We start from the raw sequence: 20,671 nt of genomic DNA, 5'->3' as shown, positions 1-20,671 counted from the left end.
TTAGATGTCGTCAACTTTAAACGTACAGCAACACCCCCCCTGTGTATATATATACATGCACATGCAAACATACATGACGACTGTCTGATATCTGAGGCAAGCAAGACTGTACTGCGTGGCACTCATATGCTTGCACACTCATGCATGCACACACACACATGGTACGGATGCCACACAGAGGGTGTTTAGCTTTGAGTGTGCAAATATTGCCTGGAGGGGTTACTGTCCAACTGAGACGGTTGTGTGCTCCTCCAGAGGCCGGTGTACGAGTTGAGGCAGCTGACTGCAGGAGGGCTGGAAGGCCTGTGCTCCCAGGGATTGATACAAGGCCTCTTCTCCCTCATGGAAGCGAGAGTCAGCTGTTCCTAGAAAGCCCACCAGGACTGGGGAGGGCTGCACCTGTCTCTGGTGTCTTCTCACTCTTTAAGCCCTGCTGGCTTGATTTGAGTAAACAAACCCAAAATGATTCTCAAAGTGTGTTTTTTTTCTTTTCTTGATTTTGAAATATAAAACAGTATTCCACTTGGGCAGTTTATCTGAAAAGGGAATCAAGGACATGGTCAAGTTTATGGACTGAGAGTCTGGTCTTTAAATGAGGCACCACGAGGGCAGGATAACCCACCCCAGCCTTGTGTTACAGCAGGGAGTGAGGTCGGAGGGAAGGGAATCCCTGAAGTCCCCCTTGTTTCTTTATTGCACTTCGGGAACATTTTCTGTAGCTTTCAGCTTGGAGATGAGAGTTCATTCCCTCGTGGAAAATGGGTGAGTAGACAAGGGAAGGAGGGACATAGAGCTTGCCTCCTGCCCTGCAGGTTGACAACCACTGACCTCAGTGACAGATGTCCCTGCACCAGGCCTCTGTGGTTTCCGCAGCCTGGGAGCCACATGATTAATGCTCCAGACCAGGACACGTCTGAGAGGGAAAGGGCCGCCAATAGCCCTGCTGTGGTAGCAAGCCACACCGGGGTGTGTCGTTACCCTGCTCGTGGTGGTGCCCTGAAAACGTGTTCTGGTGACCTGTCCGTGACATCTGAGCTATGCTTTGCATGTTCTCATGCTCACTCATGGCCGAAAGACTCGCTGTTCCATTTGTGCCCCCGTGTATTTTAGATTTGATCAACGCCCCAGCTCTGGGAAGCCTCTCTCACAGATCCACTCGTGCCCTGACCCCCAGCCTGGCTGCTCAGCCTCACCCTTGTTCTCCTGTATGTTTTTCCAGGCATTTTACCTCCATTAGGAATAAACAAATGATCCAGGAGACCAGTGGTGTTTAGGACTCTCTGGTCCTAAGAAATGATACCCTTCAACTGTGTTCTCAAAAGGGACTTTGTGAAAGGAGGGTTAGTTCATGAAAGTCAAGGGCTGGGTACTGAGGTCAGCTCCTGGAGGCCAGAAGGTCTTACCACACCCAGGCTGCCATTTGTCTGTCCCTCTGCCTGTCTCTGAACACGTGATTTCCCATCTCTGCTTGTCTGTGGGCATCTGCTTCCTTCCGTGTATCTCCAACCTGCTGCCTTGTTCCCTTCGTGCATGGTACATCACGGCTGCCCTCATTTCCTGTGACCTTTTGGTTGAAAACCCACACTAGAGTCCCAGGCTCTTTCCCCATTCCAGTCCCCATCCCGGAGAGAGAATCTCATTGGCTGAGCCTGGCATTTGAACGGGTGCCCCCTGAGTCACTGTGACCAGGACAGCAGTCTCACATGATAGACTTCTGTGGACTGGGAGAGAAGGTTATAGGACAGCCGCTATGATCCATGCACACAGCATCTAGGGCAGTCTGAGTATTTTCACACGGCCTCTCCTTTAATCCTCGCAAAACCTCTGCTGAGTAGCCCTTCTCAGAAGTAGGTACTGTTACTCCGTTTTGTGAACCAGGAAAGTAAGGCACAAAGAGGTTAAACAGCTTGTGAGCTCGCCATCTGGTTCCAGACTCTGTGCTTCTGATCACTGCTCAATATGGCTTCTTCAAGACAGGCACCACGAATGTGCTGTTTTCACCTTCCTTACTCTTGTCAGTACCCTTACAGTGGGCACTGAATGTCTGCTCGATGAATGTCTGCTGAATGAGTGAACGAATGGATGAGTGAGTGATCGAAGGGGTGAAGAAATGAAGGAGCACGCAGGAGAATCCACGGTCCACTTGAAAGTTAGGAAGTAGCTCATATCCTGGTCTTGAAAGCTGCCTCCTGCTGCTGCTTGCCCAAGTTCAAAGTACTCACTCATGTTCAAAGTGCTATCTCTTCCTGTCCCTCTCTTTTTGCTCAGACAAAAGTGAGAACGGTGAGGCATACCAGAGGAGGAAGGTGGTGGCCACCGGCCTTCCAGAGGGCCCTGCTGTCTCCATGCCTTCTCCAGGGAACCTGGCTCCTCGCAGTGACAGCAGCTGGAGGAGGATCGCGCTGCTCATCTTGGCCATCACCATACACAACATCCCAGGTGAGGTCTTGCCGCCTACCTGGAGGTGGGGTCCCTGCCAGCTCTGTTGCCTGGCTTGAAAGGGGGCCTGGGAAGTCGGGAGGATGTGGACCCTTTTTTGAGGGGACTGGGGGAAGAATTGCAGTCTCTCTTGACTGTGTTTTGGAGGTTTCTTCTAGAATCTAAAGGGATCATTGTACGTTAAAACTTCCCGTCCCAGTCACTTCAAAAAGTGTCACTCCTATCCCTGTCAGCAAGTTCCTTTCTTCACGAGTTTGATGCTGAGTCCCTCAGGGCCCATGTCCACAGCTGTGGCCCAATTTTGGAGAATGGGCCTTTCCTAAGCATGGGTGTCTCTGGTTCCACTTCACACTCTTTCAAAATATGGATTTCAGTACAGTTTAAATAGACGTTTGTCTTACCTGCTTTCTTTACGTGGGACATTTTTCTGAAATGTCCTTACCAATCCTTTCCTTTTTAGCATTTTGGGAGAATTGGTTTTGTGTCTTTGGATTTATTTTCTTTGAAAAAAATGTATTAGTGTACAGTTTTAGCTGTACAGTTGCTACATACATGTTTTAGGTAGCATAACTAGAAAACACAGATAAAAATAAAAAAGAATAAAGGTATTATAAAAAATAAATTGGGGCAACCTGAGGAACTCCTTGGGCTACTTTTTGGAATTCCAGCTCTATTACTTACTCATTGGCATATCATAACAGGTCATGTGGGGTTCACTTGGTTTTCTCATCTCTGAAATGGGGATAATGCTACCACTGAGATAACTAGGATCTTTGTGTTTTACAAAGCAAACTTCATTTATTTTGATAACGAAGATGCTATGTGTGTATATCATATGTGTCTGATAAATAAAACGTTATATATGTATATGCTCTATTGTGTTTAAACATATCTGTGTGTTTAGTACAGTAGCCGGGGCTTATGAGGGCTTGGAACATGCTGTTACTGGCTTCAGCAATATTCCCGTTCTCTCCAGCCGTGACTTCCTCAGTCTTGAGGTCTTAAACATGCTGATCCATTTTTTGTTGCATTGGAACTACAGGTTAAGCAATAATGTTGCTCAGGGAGTGTCCACAGATGACATATTACCCGAGTCCTTGCAGAGCTCATAGTGTCAACCTGTTACCTTGTTACCGGAGCAATGACTTGAGCGGGCAAAGCTGGCTGGAGGCCCATATTTCTCTTCCAAGCCGCTGTGGATGTCGCCCCATTACCTTCTGGCTTGGTATGTGGGAGCAAAGGCCGCAGCCAAGCCGAGTCCCTTTCCCTGGGGGTAACTCCACAGTCTTAGGCCTGCACCAGAGGACGGTTCCTGCTCGTGTTTAAAGAACGAAAGTGGCGATGTGTTACATACTCCAGTGTGTATATTAAATCTCTGCCGTGTTGCCCAGTCATGTTTTACTGTCTTCCTCCAGGGGAGGAGCACCCCTGGCATGGGGTCGTATAGGCTGGCTCACCCAGGTTTTTCTGCGACTTCTGTTTCTCACTTCCCTCTTGGCTTTTTCTCTTTGGGTGTTAATTCTTTCGGTTGGTTTTCCAGAGCTTGCTATTGAGTACGCCTTCGGATGAAGTCTTACAGCAGACACTAGTGTACAAAGCCGATCGTGTGGATTTGCCTTGGTGGGAGGTCTGGTCACACTCGCCCCTAAGTGTCTTAAAGAGCTTGGTGGGAGACCAGGGGCGCTGCAGAGGGAAACTTGAAAGTCTCTCCAGTCTCTTTCATCCTGTTCAAAGCTGGTCCTTAGAGAAGTTGCTTGTGGCACCTGTTTGGTCATAATAGTAGCTGTCTTTCTGCTGTTCAAGACCCCTTCTTTAATCAGTTGAAACAACAAAAGGTGTGTCTTGTAGGTTTAGAGCCAAACAAAATAACTCTACTGGCTTAAGTGGGGATTCTCTGTCTCTCTGCAGAGCAAAAGTGTTCTGAGATGCAGATTTCATAGCGATGGGCTTTGAGGACCCAGGAATATGCTTTCCCCTGACATACCCTTCTCATATCACAGCTGCGTGCCCATGTGCTCATTTGGAATTGTTCCCTGACTTCAGACTGGACTTAGGAGGGGCGCGGGTGGAAGCAGGGAGACCTGTGAGGAATCCAGGTGGAGGTGGCGGTGGCTAATCAGGGTGGCAGTACAGGCGGTGGCAGGGAGGCCTCCCATTCTGATGTCTATGGAAGGTGGAGCCAACGGGACTCACTGATGAATCGGATGTAGGGTGCGAAAGAAAGAGGGCCCAGAAGGACCCTGGGATTTCAGGGCTGACCAGCTACAAAGGTGGAGTTGCTGTCAACTGAGAGGGGAAATTTGCAGCAGGAGCAGGTTTAAGGGGGACTGTCAGAAATTCAGTTTTGGACTCTGAGGTTCCATTGCCATTAGACATTGAAGTGGAGATATTAACGAGGCAGCTGGATGGATCGGTTTGGAGATGGGTGCATTTGGGGACTGGGAGGATAAATTTGTGAATCACTGGCATACAGATGTAATTTAAACCCGTAACACTGGATAAAATCACCAAGGGTTGAAATAGGCGTGACTCTGAAGACCCCACTGGGGCTCTCTCCTTGAGTCTCAAGCATCTAACTCGTCTGAGGAGAGGGTCGCTTGCCCTCAGCTGGATCAGCAGCTTTATGCCCTTTGCTGAGAACTGTGACCACAACTTGTCTGTCGCCAGCTTACCTTTGTGTGTGTGTGTGGTTTCTTTAGCAAAAACCCACAACCTTTGGGCCAACTGAGCTCACCTTTGAAAAGGTCTCTTCTTTAACATTATCCTTTCCAGTTTATTAAAAATTTAACTAGAGCTTTGACATTCCCTGAGACTCTGGGTTGCAAGATAGATTTTTCAAAGTGACTNTAACTCGTCTGAGGAGAGGGTCGCTTGCCCTCAGCTGCCATCAGCAGCTTTATGCCCTTTGCTGAGAACTGTGACCACAACTCGTCTGTCGCCAGCTTACCTTTGTGTGTGTGTGTGGTTTCTTTAGCAAAAACCCACAACCTTTGGGCCAACTGAGCTCACCTTTGAAAAGGTCTCTTCTTTAACATTATCCTTTCCAGTTTATTAAAAATTTAACTAGAGCTTTGACATTCCCTGAGACTCTGGGTTGCAAGATAGATTTTTCAAAGTGACTAAGTGGATAATTGATTTTTTATGAATTTTTTGTCTTTGCTCATTTAGTTTTATATGTCCTGAGGATGACATTTTGTTTGAAATTTTTTCCTTTTTATTATTTTTTATTTTTAAATATATTTTATTATGTTATTACAGTTGTCCCATTTTCCTCCTTCACTCCCCTCAACCCTGCCCCCCTCCCACCTATATTCCCCGCCTTTAGTTCATGTCCATGTGTCATACTTATGTGTCCTTTAGCTTCTACATTTCCCATACTATTCTTACTCTCCCCTGTCTATTTTCTACCTACCATCTATGCTACTTATTCTCTGTACCTTTTACCCCCTCTCCTCCTCCCACTCCCTTGTTGATAACCCTCCATGTGATCTCCATTTCTGTGATTCTGTTCCTGTTGTAGTTGTTTGCTTAGTTTATTTTTGTTTTGTTTTATTTTTGTTTTGTTATCAATTGTTGATAGTTGTGAGTTCATTGTCATTACTGTTCAGAGTTTCAGTCTTCTCATTTATTTTAGATAAGTCCCTTTAACATTTCATATAATAAGGGCTTGGTGATGATGAACTCCTTTAACTTGACCTCATCTTGGAAGCACTTTATCTGCCCTTCCATTCTGAATGATAGCCTTGCTGGACACAGTAATCTTGGATGGAGGTCCTTACCTTTCATGACTTGGAATACTTCTTTCCAGCCCCTTCTTGCCTGTAAGGTCTCTTTTGAGAAATGAGCTGACAGTCTGATGGGCACTCATTTGTAGGTAACTGTCTTCTCTTGCTGCTTTTAAGAGTCTCTCCCTATCTTTTATCTTGGGTAATGTAATTATAATGTGCCTTGGTGTATTTCTTCTTGAGTCCAACTTGTTTGGGATTCTCTGAGCTTCCTGGACTTCCTAGAAGTCTATTTCCTTTGCCAGATGGGGAAGTTCTCCTTTATTATTTGTTCAAATAAATTTTCCACTTGTTGCTCTTCCGCTTCCCCTTCTGGTACCCCTATAATTCAGATGTTGGAGTGTTTAAAGGCATCCTGGAGGTTCCTAAGCCTCTCCCTATATTTTTGAATTCTTGTTTCTTCATTCTTTTCTGATTGGATATTTCTTTCTTCCTTCTGGTCTGCTCCATTGATTTGAGTTTCAGTTTCCTTCCCATCACTATTGGTTCCCTGTACATTTTCCTTTATTTCACTTAGCATAGCCTTCATTTTTTCATCTAATTTGTGACCAAATTCAACCGAGTCTGTGAGAATCCTGATTACCAGTGTTCTGAACTGTGCGTCTGATAGGTTGGCTAGCTCTTCGTCGCTTAGTTGTATTTGTTCTGGAGCTTTGATCTGTTCTTTCATTTGGGCCACTTTCTTGTCTCGAGGCTCCTGTTATGTAGTGAGGGGCGGAGCCTTAGGTGTTCACCAGGGCAGGGCAACCCACTGGCTGCGTTGTGACGCTGTATGTGGGGAAAGGGTCTGAGAGGGAATGATGGCACTTGCTCTGCTCTGTGCTGGCTTTCAGTCACTTCCCCTGCTTCCCACAAACAAATTGGCCCTTCTGGTGCTGATTCCCGGGTGGGTGGGTGGGTTTGTGTACATTCCAGGGCCCTGTGAGTCTCTCCAATGACCTCTTCTGCCTCTCCTGAGGCTGGGAGTCTCTCCTGGCACCTCAGCACCCACAGGTGCTTAAAATCGGTGTTCCGAGGCTTTATTTCCTCTCACTGGGACCCTGGGTTGCGTGGTCTATCGTGCTCCCTAGTTTCGCCTGGTTTATCTGCATATGAATGTGGAACCGCCCACTCCACCAGCTGCCTCGTGCGCCGCACTGCACTCCACAGTCCACTGCCTCACAGCTGCTGCCCTGTGCGCATGGGGTCCGCCAGCTACCGCTTTGCTGAGACCCCTTTCTGCCGGGCCGCCAACTCCGCCCTTCCTACTGGTCTGGATGAATGTTTCTTCTTTAACTCCTTGGTTGTCAAACTTCCATACAGTTCAATATTCTGTCAGTTCTGGTTGTTGTTTGTTTTTAAATTTGTTGTTGTCCTTATTTTGGTTGTGCAAGGAAGCACAGTGCCTCCCAGTGCCTACCTGTGCCTCCATCTTGGCCAGAGGTTCTAAAAAAAATTTTTTTTAATGTTGAAGTAAAAGCCTGTTAGCGAGTGTCCTGTCTCCTGGGGGTTTCTGGAGTCTGTGCATATACATGTTGGCATGTGGACGCACTCAGGGCACTCGAGTTAATATTTGATTCACATGTGGATCAAATAAAGTACACATGTGTTCTTTGTCGTCTGTGGCTCCCAGGTCCCCTTCAGAATCTGGTCAGCGCAGTGGCCTTCTTATTACAGGATGCTGTGCACACAGTATTTGCAGGCAGTTTTGGGTGCCCACAGACCTCATGAAGACTGTCTGTCCACAGGTGTAGAGCAGGAAAGACCTCTGCTTTAGAGAAACAGATGGCCAGGTGCGCAGGCAGTTGAAATGTTTCTGGAAGAAGTGGTAAGGAGCAGCGAGAGGCCAGTGGCCATGACGGAGGATGCCAACGCTCCTGAGGGTGGCAGTGCCTCCTCCTCACTCCTCATCCTTCTCCCAGCCTGGGGCACTCGAGTCCTTTGGTAAACAATATCCCAAGGAAAGGATGTTTTTCTGACAGTGACCCCAGACTGAACACAGTGTCTCTTAAAGTGCTTTTCACACAATAAATTACAGACTTAAAGTCTCTGAGCCTTCCAGGGGGGATTCCTGGGCCTGAGGCAAACAGGCTCCTCTTCTATATCTGAGTAGAATTAAAACTCAAGTAGCAATCGAGTTCCTGCTAATCTCTTTTCATGAGTAGTTTATGGTCTCAAAAGCGCACTGCTATCCATTGCTTTGTTGTGAGAAAGTTACATTTGGAGTTTAAAGGGATTCGAGAGGTAATCTCATTCAAACACTCACTGCTCCATTTGACAGTTTAGGGAGGGGCGTATTAAGCGATCACTGTGATCTCTTCCCGCCCTCGAATGGGGTGGTGCTATGACACGTAATACAGATTGTGCATTACTGATCTCGTTTATTCAGCAGGTTAGTCACTTCTTCCTCTAGGGCTCCTTGCTGCAAGTATCCTGTGCCTTCTTCTGTCACGATATGGCAATGATAGTCTCCAGATGGCAGTTATTTGACCATGTTTGTTTCCCCTGGTAGATGGGGCTTCCTGCAGGAAGGTCCGTGCCATCTTTTTTTTGGTTACCGTGTTACCATTCATACTGAAGAGCAATAGACATTCCAGTGACTACACTGACTGGTGTATTTTGTCACCTAACCTCCACTCCAGGAGAGGAGAGGCCATTTGGGAGTCTGGTATCTCTGTTTCCTCTCCCCTGGCCACCAGGTGGGTTCGGGGATGGCATTTAACTTCTGTGAGTTTCCACAACATGGTGGGCTTTCTTTTGTGTGCAGCGATTTACAAAGTCCATGTAGAAGAAGAGTCTGGGGCATCTCATGCGCTTTATTTTCCTCTCATTAGAGTTGGGTCCAGGTCACCTCGTGGCTCCTGCCAGGACACAGAGAGAACTGGGGCCACTGCTTGTGTCTCCAGAACCGCATGACAGTTGATCTGAAGTATCGGGCTTGTCTTCATGGATGGCTCCTCGTAGACCACATTTCTGCCTTTGAACGAAATGCTTGAGGTTGTAATCAGGAGTGGTTTGGGTTCGGGAGCAAAACCCACTGATTTATACACTAAAGTATGAACAGTGGTTGGTTCATCCTGGAATTATGGCTGATTTTTATTTCCTTCGTGTTTTTGTGAGGTTTGGAACTCTGCTTTTCTCTAATGAGTATCTATGATGCATGCGATCAGATGAACATCATTTTCGGAAGGGACACCTCCATCACCCAGATGCCTCAGTGCCCCAGCCCCCAACACACACACAAGGGTGTGTATGGGACTCTTTCTTTATGCCTGAGATAATCATATTGGGGTTGTTTTCATTGCAGGTTGAAAACAGAATGAAGTGTTATATTAGCTCCCTATGGGAGCTGGAACAGATTATCCCAAACTTAATGGCTTCAAACAACCTAAATTTATTCTCTTACAGACAGAGCCTGAAAGAGGCCAGAGCCTGAAATCACTTTCACTGGGCTAAAGTCGGGTGTTGGCGGGGGTGTGTGCCCGCTGGAGGCTCCTGGCCTCTTCCAGCTCCTAGAGCCCCCCTGGCCTTGTGGCCACAGAACTCCAGTCCCTGCCCCCACGGCCACGCTGCTGCCTCTTCAGTGTCTAATCTCCTCTGCCTCCTTCTTATAGAGGTGCTAGTGATTACAGTTAGGCCCCCCAGTAATCCAGGGTCCCTACCCCACCCCACCCCAGACAGTCCTGGAAAACCCCCTTTGCTGGTCTCCTTCGTCATGAAAGGCTCTGGGGCTGTTGGTGGTGTGAGTCTGGGCATTTTTGTTACCCTGTCTGGTCTCCATGGCAGCAGGGCCACCACCTAGACTCTGTGGGAAGGAGCCAGAGGCTGGAATGAAGAACTTACTGACTCTTCATTTTCCTGGGACAGAGACTTAATAGAAAATTTTATTAGGCATGGACTTTTCCAGAGAAAATACTGACGTAACAGTCTCTGCTTCCCATTGCTTTGCATCTAGAACCTGGAGGAGTTCACTCCACAGCCAGAGACCTAGGCTCCGTGAATGAGTAAACTGAGCCCCACTCAACGGCATAAATCATTGGTGGTCATAAAATACATTGATAATACTAGAGGCTGCTACTTCCTGGGGCCTTTTGAAGTTCCAGGCATAAAGTGCTCCATGTATACGATTTAGATATTTGTATCTCTGTTTTATAAACTGCAACCCAGCAGGATTCAAGTCTAAGATCAAGGTCGCATAAGCAGGTATTGCTAGAGTTGCTTTACGTTCTATCTCTATGTTGCCACCAGCCTCCCTCTTGTTTGGCAAGCTTGCTTCCTTTATCCCGGTAGATTGCAAAGGGAAAAATTCAGGACATGCTTCTGGTTCTTTGAAGCTTGCTACATTAGATGCACATGTCTGCAGTGCTACACTGGTATGCTGGTGTGATTAGCAGGGAAGAGGCGATGGGCTCCATTCAGCAGGGAGATTTGGGCAGAAAAAACATGGACTGGAGCCTTGTCCACGCACAGGACCTGTCCCTGTGGGCTCTCTGCAGAGCTGTGTAGAAATGAGCATGCCTGCAGCCCCCACACAACCACCGCCACCGCCACCAGGTGAGGATGGTCCAGGCCCCAAAGATCGTCAATCCTTCAACGACATCAAAGAAGGTGACTTGGGGAGATGGGACAAGCACAGGATTTCAAGTTAGAAAGGCCGGGGCTTGGATCATGGAGCCACCAAATACTTGACTTCTGGTGACCTTAAAGAAGGTCAAGTAGTAGGGAAGGACCTTAGGGAAAGGGAAGACCGAGGAGGGGCGGGTCTCAGCTTTCCCAGCTGGAACGTGGCAGTGATGGCAATCCGCAGGGACACTCACCACGTTCCCTTCTAAGAAGTGTGTATGATGACGCCTAGCACAGAGCAGGACCTGAAAATGTTCATTCCCTTTGTGTCCTCCTCTCTCCGCACCCACTTCTCCTTCCTCCTTGGTCTTCCCTTTGCTTTGACCCTCCAGGGTCATTTGGCTCTGGTCTTGGTGGTCTCAAGTGTGACGTCTCTGATCACTTGAATTTTCATCTCCAGCAGGTTCCTTTTGCAGGCACTTCTCATTTCCTCCAGGAGTTTGGAAACACTGTAATAGTCTCCTTTAATTATCTATGTCTCAGTGGGAAGCCTGACATTATAATTAGCACGGGCTCCTGTCTGAGATGACATTTCACTCGACATATCGTGTTCCTGGGGTGTGTGCTGGAGCAGAGGCTGGTGGCACACTCCTGAATGTCGCTGCTGGGTTGGAGCGTGAGAGTCGGCTCAGGCACCCGGAGGTGAAGTCACCACTCTGGGATCCCTGCCTGATCACAAAGTGAGTGACAGGGCAACTTTGCGAGTCTATCAACTCCTGCCACAGGCTGCAGACACTCGGACGCCCATCGCCTACTCTCTGGCCTGGAAGTTAAGTAAGCTGCATTAAGGCTGCACCAGGATTAGCACTAAAATCGAGGCTCCTTCCCACATCTACCAGATTCTGTCATCCTCCTACCCGTTATGTCAATTAGAGAAAAAAAATTAACAGAGAATTTGAGCACATTTTCATAATAGGGCTCAGAAGTTTTCAGTTACTTCCAGTTGTCTTTCTAGTGATGCCTGGGCAGATACTGGCTAGAACACAGTTTTGGTGAGGCCTTTCCCACCTGCCCTGTCTAATGCAGCAGCTGCTGGCCCGGTGGACCAGCACAGGCTGTAGGGTCAGAAAGGGGGTGGCCAGTTGGATTCCGTGACCAGCGAATGCCCTACTGTTGGATATTTACTTACCAGATGAAATGTGAAATTTAGACCCTCCAGTGCTGACCAGCCCATGGCTACCACGTGGGGCAGGCAGCCCAGATGCAGACCAGTTCTGTTATCGCAGAAAGTGCTGTTGAATGGCAAAATATATCACAAATAAAGTAGGTTAAGTATCAACATTTTCAAGTAATTAATTTTTTAAAATAAACTAAGGATGGGACAGAGGGATTCCTGTGTTGCCATTCCCTGGTTCTGATTCGTTTTCTTAGTTCTCGAGTGGGGGACCACACGGGGTGGGGTGGCTTGCACGGGGGATTGTTCGGCAGACTCATCATCATGTTGATGTTGGGGGGGTGGGGGGGTGGGGGGAAGAGCTGCTGAAAGACAGGCTCCTCATTCTGTCCTCTGGGCGCCACGTTACCTGTAGAGAGCCATGCACCTATCTCCCGAGCAAAGCGCAGTAACAGGTCTGTATCCACTCGGCCCCTTTGATTTTGAAGCAAGGACATCCACTGTCGCACGAACACCCCTGCAGCGTTTACTGTCAGGTTTTTCCAGGGTCATCTCCCCCAGTGCTCCTGACTAAGATGATGCACCGCCTGGCAAAGCTTGGCCCCGCTGTGGGAACAGCATTCTTCATTTACTATGGATGCCTTTTCTTTTCTTTTGGCTTCCGCACACAGAGCCCCGATGCTGCTGAGATGAGAATGAAACACCCTCTGGCAGTCTGGCTCTCTGACTTCTTTCTGAGGTCCGCAGACTGTCATTTACCGCACTCCAATCCACTGCAGCGGAGGGAGGGTGTTCGTGAACTGGCACCAGCGACTCTACTCCTCTGCTGCCCGGTTTCTTCGTTGTGTGTCCCGGGCGTGGATTATGTCTCTGATCCAGACACCTGGCCTGGAAAATGGCTTTTCTCTGGTTATAAGGAGACCAGAGCCCAGGTGAGAGGTGATGGAATGATCGCTTTATAGTGCTCAACCAAACTAGCAGCCAGTGCGTTCTGGAGTACATGGGCAGTACCTCGGGCACCCCTTCCGGACATAGGATACAAACGTTATCTATGCAATAACGTTCAAGTAGCCACGTTAAACAAGTAAAAAGCAAGTGAAATTAATTTTCAAAATATGTTTTATTTAAGCTAAAATAGGCAAGATAGTATTTCTTCAACATAAAATCAATGTAAAATATCACAATATTTTACATGCCTTTTCCCTTGAAGTCTGGTATGTATTTTGTATTTCTGGCACATCTCAGTTTGGGTGCTAAATTTTCAGTGGTTTGAGTGAAGTGTAGTCTTATCAAAACAAAGCTGGGTATACAGGAAAAATTGTTTCTATTTCTTTGGTTTTGAAATTTAAACTTGAATTAATTAAAACGAAATAGAATTATTCATTTCTCAGTTACGCTGGCCAAATTCCAAGTGCTTTTGTGGCCACACATGGCTGCTTGGATGGGACAGATCTAGGTGTTCCCAGACATACAGAGAGAATAAGAGAATAGAATACAGCCTTTTTCTCCAAAGAGCTGCAGCCCAGCAGAAGACAGGTTATACACCCACGTATGATAGTGCGGTGCAGAATGAATTGCTTATCACAGGAAGTCAGAACAGTAAGTGCAAACCCTCAGAGCAAGGGTGTAAACTCTCTCTTGGTGTGGTGTTCTTTAAAAATAATATTCACTGTTTCAGGAGTTGCACTGGGACCGCAGCCTCCATGGTGGAGGGGAGTGGAGTGGGCAGCCGGGGTGCTCTGTACAGGGGCAGGCAGGCAGGGTCAAGGCCACGACTGAATGCCAGGCTATTCTCTTTCTTCCCCTAATAGTGAGGTGATGAGAAGATAATGCGTAGCCACAACACTGACCACCTCCATGTAGTGGAGGCAGGTCAGCTTGTGTCAGGGGTTGTCTGTCCTTTCTAGCAGAATTTTCTCACCACTGCCCTTCCCAGCAGGGTAGTTCCATCCTAGGCCGAAGTTGCAGTGAGAAATGCAATGGTCCCCCCTCATCCACGGTTTTGCTTTCCAAGGTTTTACTTCCTGAGGTTTCAGTTAACCTGTGGTCAACCACCGTCTGAAAACATTAAATGGAAAGTTCTAGAAATAAATCATCAGTTTTAGATTGCCATTCTGAGTAGCACGATGAAATCTCCCACCCTCCCGCTTCGTCCTGTCAGAGTATGAATCATCCCTCTGTCCAGGTATCCGCACTGTAGACGTTCCCTGCCCATCAGTCACTTAGTAGCCGTCTCAGTGATCAGATCGACTGTCTCGGTATCACAGTGCTTGTGTTCCGGCCACCCATATCATACTCAGTCGTGGCCCCAAAGCTAGTCACATAACTTTTATTACAGTGGATCACTACAACTGTTCTATTTTATTATTGTAATCTTTTCCGGCACCTAATTTATAGAGTAAGCTTTATCATAGGTGTGTATGTGTAGGACAAAACAATGCATACAGGGTTTGGTACTGTCCACAGTTCCACACATCCATCCATCCACAGGGGGTCCTGGATGTATCCCCCATGGATAAGGTGGGGGCCACTGTGCCTTTTCTCCTCCTCCTCGAGAAGCCACACAGGACAGTCCCTACTGCAAGTGGGCCAGCTGCTGTCATTGCACGATTCAAACATTATTACATCACCACATGATCCATGCTGGCTGTACGATGACTTCTGACAAGAGTTTGGCTTGTGTTGCTTCACTGTAAAAGAATTGTAGCTTTTTCAAAACTGTGGTTAATGAAAACACCCTGTACCTTTGCTAGCAGGAAATCTGACCAGGGAGCCATCTCAGGTGCTGCTGAGCCTCCCCTGCTGAGGTGGCCTCCTTTGTTCAGGAGCTGTAGCAGATAACTGAGTTTAATCAGCTGGTAACATTTTAGATGCATACTTCAGAATAGGCCCACCTCATTCATATTCATATATGCTAATTTTAGTGCACATTAATTATGGATTTCATAAGTCCCTGTTGATTCTATTTTGTATCCATTCCCTTGATAGCTGTTATGGTGTGTAGTGGAAAATAATTAAAATGTTACTTGTGTTTTGCAAATAATAATTTTCAACCAAGGATGAACTCTGAAATCAAAATTTCACTTTCTTTCCCTTTCTCTTATTAAATAGAATGAGTGAAATGTACTTTGAAGTCCGTTCCTCACTCTGTTGGGCTGTCTCACGTTTCAGGGTAGTGATGGCCACTTGAACTCCCCACTTAGCACACGTCATGACTTAAACAACCTCCATAGCCTTTGCCTCCCATCTCTTGGTTGACATGGAGACCCGTTCAGAGGTGGTACGCTCAGTGGAGGGGTTTGGGAGAGGAAAGGAAAAGGTGGGCTGCTCTCTACAGGATACACATGGGGGTGGACGTTCTGCAAGCTCACTCTGTGTGAAGCCCCTAAAGGGCTTGTGATGGGCCCTAGCTTCCTCCAACACTTAGATTTCCAAGCCATTTCAAGCTCCCCCTGGTTCTTCAGTGGTTCGGCCTGTCGAGGAATACACAGTCCCTTGGCCTGTGTTTTCTGCACATTCTCTGCTCAGAGAGGCAGGACCATATCCTCATTCAGGGTCTGATCCTCAGCAGTTGTGAGTCCGCCTGCCCTTGCAGTGAGGGGAGCCGTTGGGAGTATATACATTTGGTCCCATTTTCTTTTGCCTTGGATCTTGTGCCAAAGCTTGCCAGGGCCCAGAGCATGGTAGCTCCCCTTGCCCCCTGCTCCAGACTCCTCCTTCTCCCGCTCCTTACCTTTCCTACCCCTGCAAGTGGCCCTAAGCAGTTGATTTTTGCAGCCAGTTCATCTTGTGGCTCAGACTTCACTCACAGCCTTGTAGATGCCGGTCCCTTGGCTCCAGCGAACCAGTTCTTGTAAATGGCATTCAAACAAGGGCTTGAAGATGAGCCAGCTCCCTTGTGCTGCCTAATTTTACTCAAGGGAGAGGGAGCAAGGAGAGGAATCCCAGCAGATCTGCCTTATTGATAAGCTACTGAAAGAATGTAACTGGAAAAAACTCACAGTTCAGGAAGACAATGAAATTTGGAAATTGACTTTGAAGTATAGCAATTTAGACTATTCCAGTTCCCCATTTCCATGGATTGGTCAGCATTAGTCATCAGAATGTATAGTCTTTATCTTATTTTGGAAGTAACTGACTGTGTGATTATATATATGACGAGCTCTCCAAATTGTGATTTCTAGATCTGGGAAGGGAGGTGACTGGTTGCTCCTGCCCCCACCCTGCCCCACCTCCTAGCTTCACAGGTGACATGAGGGTAAAATACAGCTGTGGACATGAACCTGCTTGGCAATTAAAGCTACCAGATAAAGAGCAGTTGTCCTGATTATTGGATACGGCAGCTAAAAGCACTGTGGCTTGGTGCCTCCGGCTCCCAAATTCCATTTCCTTTCAGCTCAGAGCTTGGCTCTCCTCAGCTCTCTTTTGCTCTGATTAAAGTTCAGAGCTGTCCTCTCCTGATACCTTGTTCATTTGCTCCTCTTCTACACGTTCTTCCTGGCACAGAGATGTTAGGGAAGAGGTGGGGGCGTGCGGATGGGGAAAAAAATCTCTGAATCCTGTTTTTGCATGCAAACTCTTCTTAAATGTCAATGCTGCAGTACAGGCGTTTTCTCTCATGCTCTTTTAATCAAATGCTTTTCTCCAGCAAAGCCATTTATTTAAAAATCAGTAAGTCACAGTGGCATCAGCTTCCCTTCCTGTGTCCTGGTTTCTAGGGTCAGCTTCCCCTTTATACCAGGGTCGTGTAGGGCCTTTCTGTGGGGAGTGGGGCTTGTGGGAGAAGCCAGCTGATGAACTGAGTCACTAGCCCACCAGAGGATGATAGAATAAGCCAGGGGGAGGAGAGTGGAGAGGTGGAAATGCAGGCACAAGGACTTGAGGGACGGACGTGGGTGCGTATGGGGTGTGGTGAAGATACTGGGTTCGTGCATCTTTCTCTGGTCCTCCGGCTCTGTCCTGTAAGAGACCAGTTGCTCCACCCTGACTTGTTCTGTCCTCGAGGACTCCTGATAAGCCTGGGTTTTGCCTCCCCTTAATTCTGAAGAGTGCCCTGTTGCTTAGAGACAGGAGATGGTGCCTGGAGTGAAGATAAGGTTGTCAAGGAAACCTCGCCACAAATTCTCTTGTTTTTCTTTGGGTTGCTGGACAGAAGAGTGAAGAATTTTTGCTCCGAGAACTGGGAAAAAATGTCTTTTCTGTGTGTGTTTTAAACAAGTTGACGAGTTGTCTGAGATCCAGGCACGTTGCCGCGCCAGTTGACAAAACTGGGGTCTCGAGTTTTGCGCTGCCTTGTTATCAGAGGGCGCTCTCTGATGCAGACAGAATGAAGTCGCCATTCAATGCTGTTTTACTTTCAGATTTTGGGACCCCAGCGCTCAACCCCTTTCTGTTGTTATATAACGGGTTACATCTTCTTAATAACTTACTTCGGTTTCCAGGTGACCTTATGGCTCTCATGAAATTCTCACTGTTACTTGGAAGACAGTTTCAAAATCCAGAAGGAAAATAGGCAAAAACGATGCCACAGAAGGCAGATTCTTCTAAACTGGCCTTTTCTAACAGGAAACGGCCGCAGTTTTTCTTCTTTTTTATTGGGGTGATTGGTTAATAAAATTGCATAGGTTTCAAGTATACAATTTTATAACACATCACCTATATATTATATTGTGTGTTCACCACCCCAAGTCAAGTCTCCTTCCATCACCACTTATCCCCCTTTACCGCAGGTGGCAAACACAGGCCGAATCCGGCCTCCACCTTGTTTGATCCGGCCTGGCACCTTGCTTCTACCTGGTGGCAGCGTTGTGGGCTCCTTGCTTCTAGAGAAGAAGTAGTTACATTTATAGTCCTAAAATTACATCTGGCCCTTTGAAGGCAACCTCGAGGCTGATGTGGACCCCTGTGAAAATGAGTTTGACACCCTTGCAGCCTATACCCTCCTCTACCTGCCCGTGCCCGCTTTCATTGTGATTCTCCATATATGTTCTCACCCAGCTACACAGTCAGTCATCTTTCCTCTCAGTGCGACCCGAGGGACGTCACAGAAGTTATTTATTCTCTGGCTTCGGCATACCTGTTGCTAATTGAAAGTGAGCCAACGTGTCTGGGCTGTGGTATCTCACCCCCCTTACCTGGAATCCTCCTGCTTTAGCACGTGTGGAAGCCCAGAGGGACCACAGTGCCGGGCACAGTTTGGGGTTGCACTGTGGGCAGCGCAGCTGGAGGAACAGGTGGGGCATGCTCCTCAGGAAACGGAGGCAGAGCTGCCAGCCCTAGGTTCCCATTCAGAGCTGACCACTATGGAGTTTCATTCCCTGGAGCCAGTTTTGGGGTTTTTTGTTTGTTTGTTTCTTTTTTGTTTTGACTGGCTATGATTTCCTTTCTGCTAAATGGAAACAGTGACTTCCCAAGGTGGTTTGAAGGGTCCCCCCCAAATGGAGGGAGCCCGCTGGGAAGGCCTCAAGTGCCATCAGCTCACTGTTCAATTGTCCACGCAGTTGCTATCGTCACAGGCGGGTCTGCAGGTATCTAGACTCTCAAAACCTTTGCAGACGATGGCTCACCTTTCATGATCTTAGGGTTGGTTTTGTCCCCTCCCTGCCTCCTGCGATGGAGAAGGGCTTTTCACAGTCCCTGGTGAGCAGGGAGGTGGGGTGGGGCCATCTGGTCCCTCTCCCTCCGTGTTAGTTTCCTGTGGCTGCTGAGCAAATGACCACGACCTGGGAGGCTTTGGAAAACAGAAAGGTGTTGCCTCACGGTTCTGAAGGCTCGAAGTACAAAACTAAGTTCAGCAGGGTTGGTTCCTTCTGAGGCCAGGAAGGAGAATGTGTCTTTGGCCTCTCTTCTTGGCCTGTGCATGGTCTCTTCACATTGCCTGCTTTCTGTGTCTGTTTGGTAGGGACAGTGGTCACCTTGGATGAGGAACCCATCCACCTCCGGTGTAACCTCATCTTAACCTATTACATCGGCAGTGATCCTTCTTCCAAATAAGCTCACATTCTGAGGTCCTGGGGTTAGGATGCCAAAAGAGGAATTTTGAGAGGGATGCAATTCAGCCCACAATACCCTCCTTCCAAAATGACCAGACAAAGGATGTTTAACTTGTCTTTTAAAAACTTGTAATATGAATACAGGTGGAGCCAAAGTAGATGTACAGTTGTTTGTATGGGACATAATGCAATACTTAATAAATAATAATACAAAAATAAACCCTGTTTCACAACTATAAGCCTACTTTTGCCCCACCCTGTATAAGACACATATAATCTAATTAATCACTCAGATGGGTATATTGATGATGTGCCAATCTGTAGGTGACATGAGGCTGGGAAGGACAGGTAATTTGTGGATTGATGTCACCATGCTGGAATTCTGATGAGCCCTAACAAGGTGAAAATGAGCAGAAACAGGGGCCAAGTAGAGTCCCCAAATTAGATCCGTCCTCCTACCCTGCCCCAAGCAAGTGATAAAAGCATGTTCAGGAGCAAGAAGAGGAGTCTGGATTTTCAATAAGGAATGTAATCATTCAGTCACTCACTGATCAAAATATTTGCTGCGCACCACCTCTCTGGAGGGCACGAGGTCAGCCTGTGTGTCTAAATTAGCCCCCTGACCCGGTACCTCTCAGGGCTACTGCTCTATCTGCAGTGGCTTGCCCACTCTTGGAGTGGGGCACCCTCCTCCTGGCCCCCACGGGTAGAAGAGAGCCCTATACTCTTGGACTTGTAGAACGAACCCCGGCATGCTGGGCTGGAAACTAGAATATGGAACAGTGGCTAAGGTGACTGGACCTTGTTGGTTGGAGCAAGTAGATACAGGTGGGACAAGCTGCTTTATGTCCTGGAAGGGCTGCCTTGCCCTTGGGTTTGCAGAACCAAGGACAAGATGCAGGAGAATAGATGTCAGCACAGCGTAAGAAACCAAGTTTTCACAGAACTGACTACAAAATGAAACACTCTCGTTTGTCTTGGGAGGTAGTGGCAACCTTATCACTAACATAACCACCATGTATGCAATGCCCCTCCTGTGTGCCAAGCTGCTTTTAACACTTGCCAGAGAAACAGACCCCGGGGTCTGTGCTAGCCTCCCACCCCCGCCTCTGGTGGAGTACAGCCGCTCCTGAGGACCCTGAAGTCAGAAAACCCTTGTGATCCAGCTAATCACTGTCTTCCCCAGACCAGAGTTTTAAAGGAATAAATTATTTGTTTATTAGTTGATTAGAAGTAAATTATACTTTTGGAAAAAGAACTCTGTTCTTTACATCTCTCCCCTTAAACTCGAGCTGGGCTGTGGGGTATGAATCTAATCTCTGCCGCCAGGAAAGGATTAGTTCATTGCACGCTTCCCTAAAATCCATCAGGAACTCGGGAGTGTTAGTTTGGGATGATAGATTTCATAGCTGTGCTGTTGACGTGTTGGGGGTTTGTTATATCTCACGAGCCCTTCTCCATGCACAGCCGAGGAGGGGGAGGGATTAGGACCCTCCAACCCCCAGCTGTAATTAACAGACCATCTGCGGATCTGGATCACTTCCCCTGGCCTGGAACATGTTCCTCGACCCCCATTGCTTTCCTTAATGTGCTAGTTTTGCTCTCTTAGATAATTCGCAAGTGCTCTTCAAGTGAGTGTGCCACCGCTTTCCAAATGTTTCGCTTCTAATTAAGAAAGGGAATTGGATGTACTCTTGCCTGGCTAATTTTTTTATTTTCTTTTTTTTCTCCCTGGCATG

The 20,671-nt window shown here is 47.5% G+C and overlaps 1 protein-coding gene across 3 annotated transcripts in view; it reads left to right on the top strand.

Moving 5' to 3' along the window:
• Positions 1-20,671, top strand: part of SLC39A11 (solute carrier family 39 member 11) — a 266,347-nt gene that overhangs the window by 166,712 nt on the left and 78,964 nt on the right. For all 3 annotated transcript variants that reach the window (XM_037069882.1, XM_037069881.1, XM_037069880.1), the window contains one exon: positions 2,269-2,439. In XM_037069882.1, the coding sequence (XP_036925777.1) occupies positions 2,269-2,439 (171 nt within the window). The remainder of the gene's footprint in view (positions 1-2,268; positions 2,440-20,671) is intronic.

This window comes from Sturnira hondurensis, unplaced genomic scaffold (assembly GCF_014824575.4).
Source record: "Sturnira hondurensis isolate 20B ecotype Veracruz unplaced genomic scaffold, ASM1482457v3 Scaffold0018728, whole genome shotgun sequence".
NCBI classification, from domain to species: domain Eukaryota; kingdom Metazoa; phylum Chordata; class Mammalia; order Chiroptera; family Phyllostomidae; genus Sturnira; species Sturnira hondurensis.
Note: the sequence above shows the minus strand (reverse complement) of the source record. Positions and strands in the feature narration are given on the sequence as shown.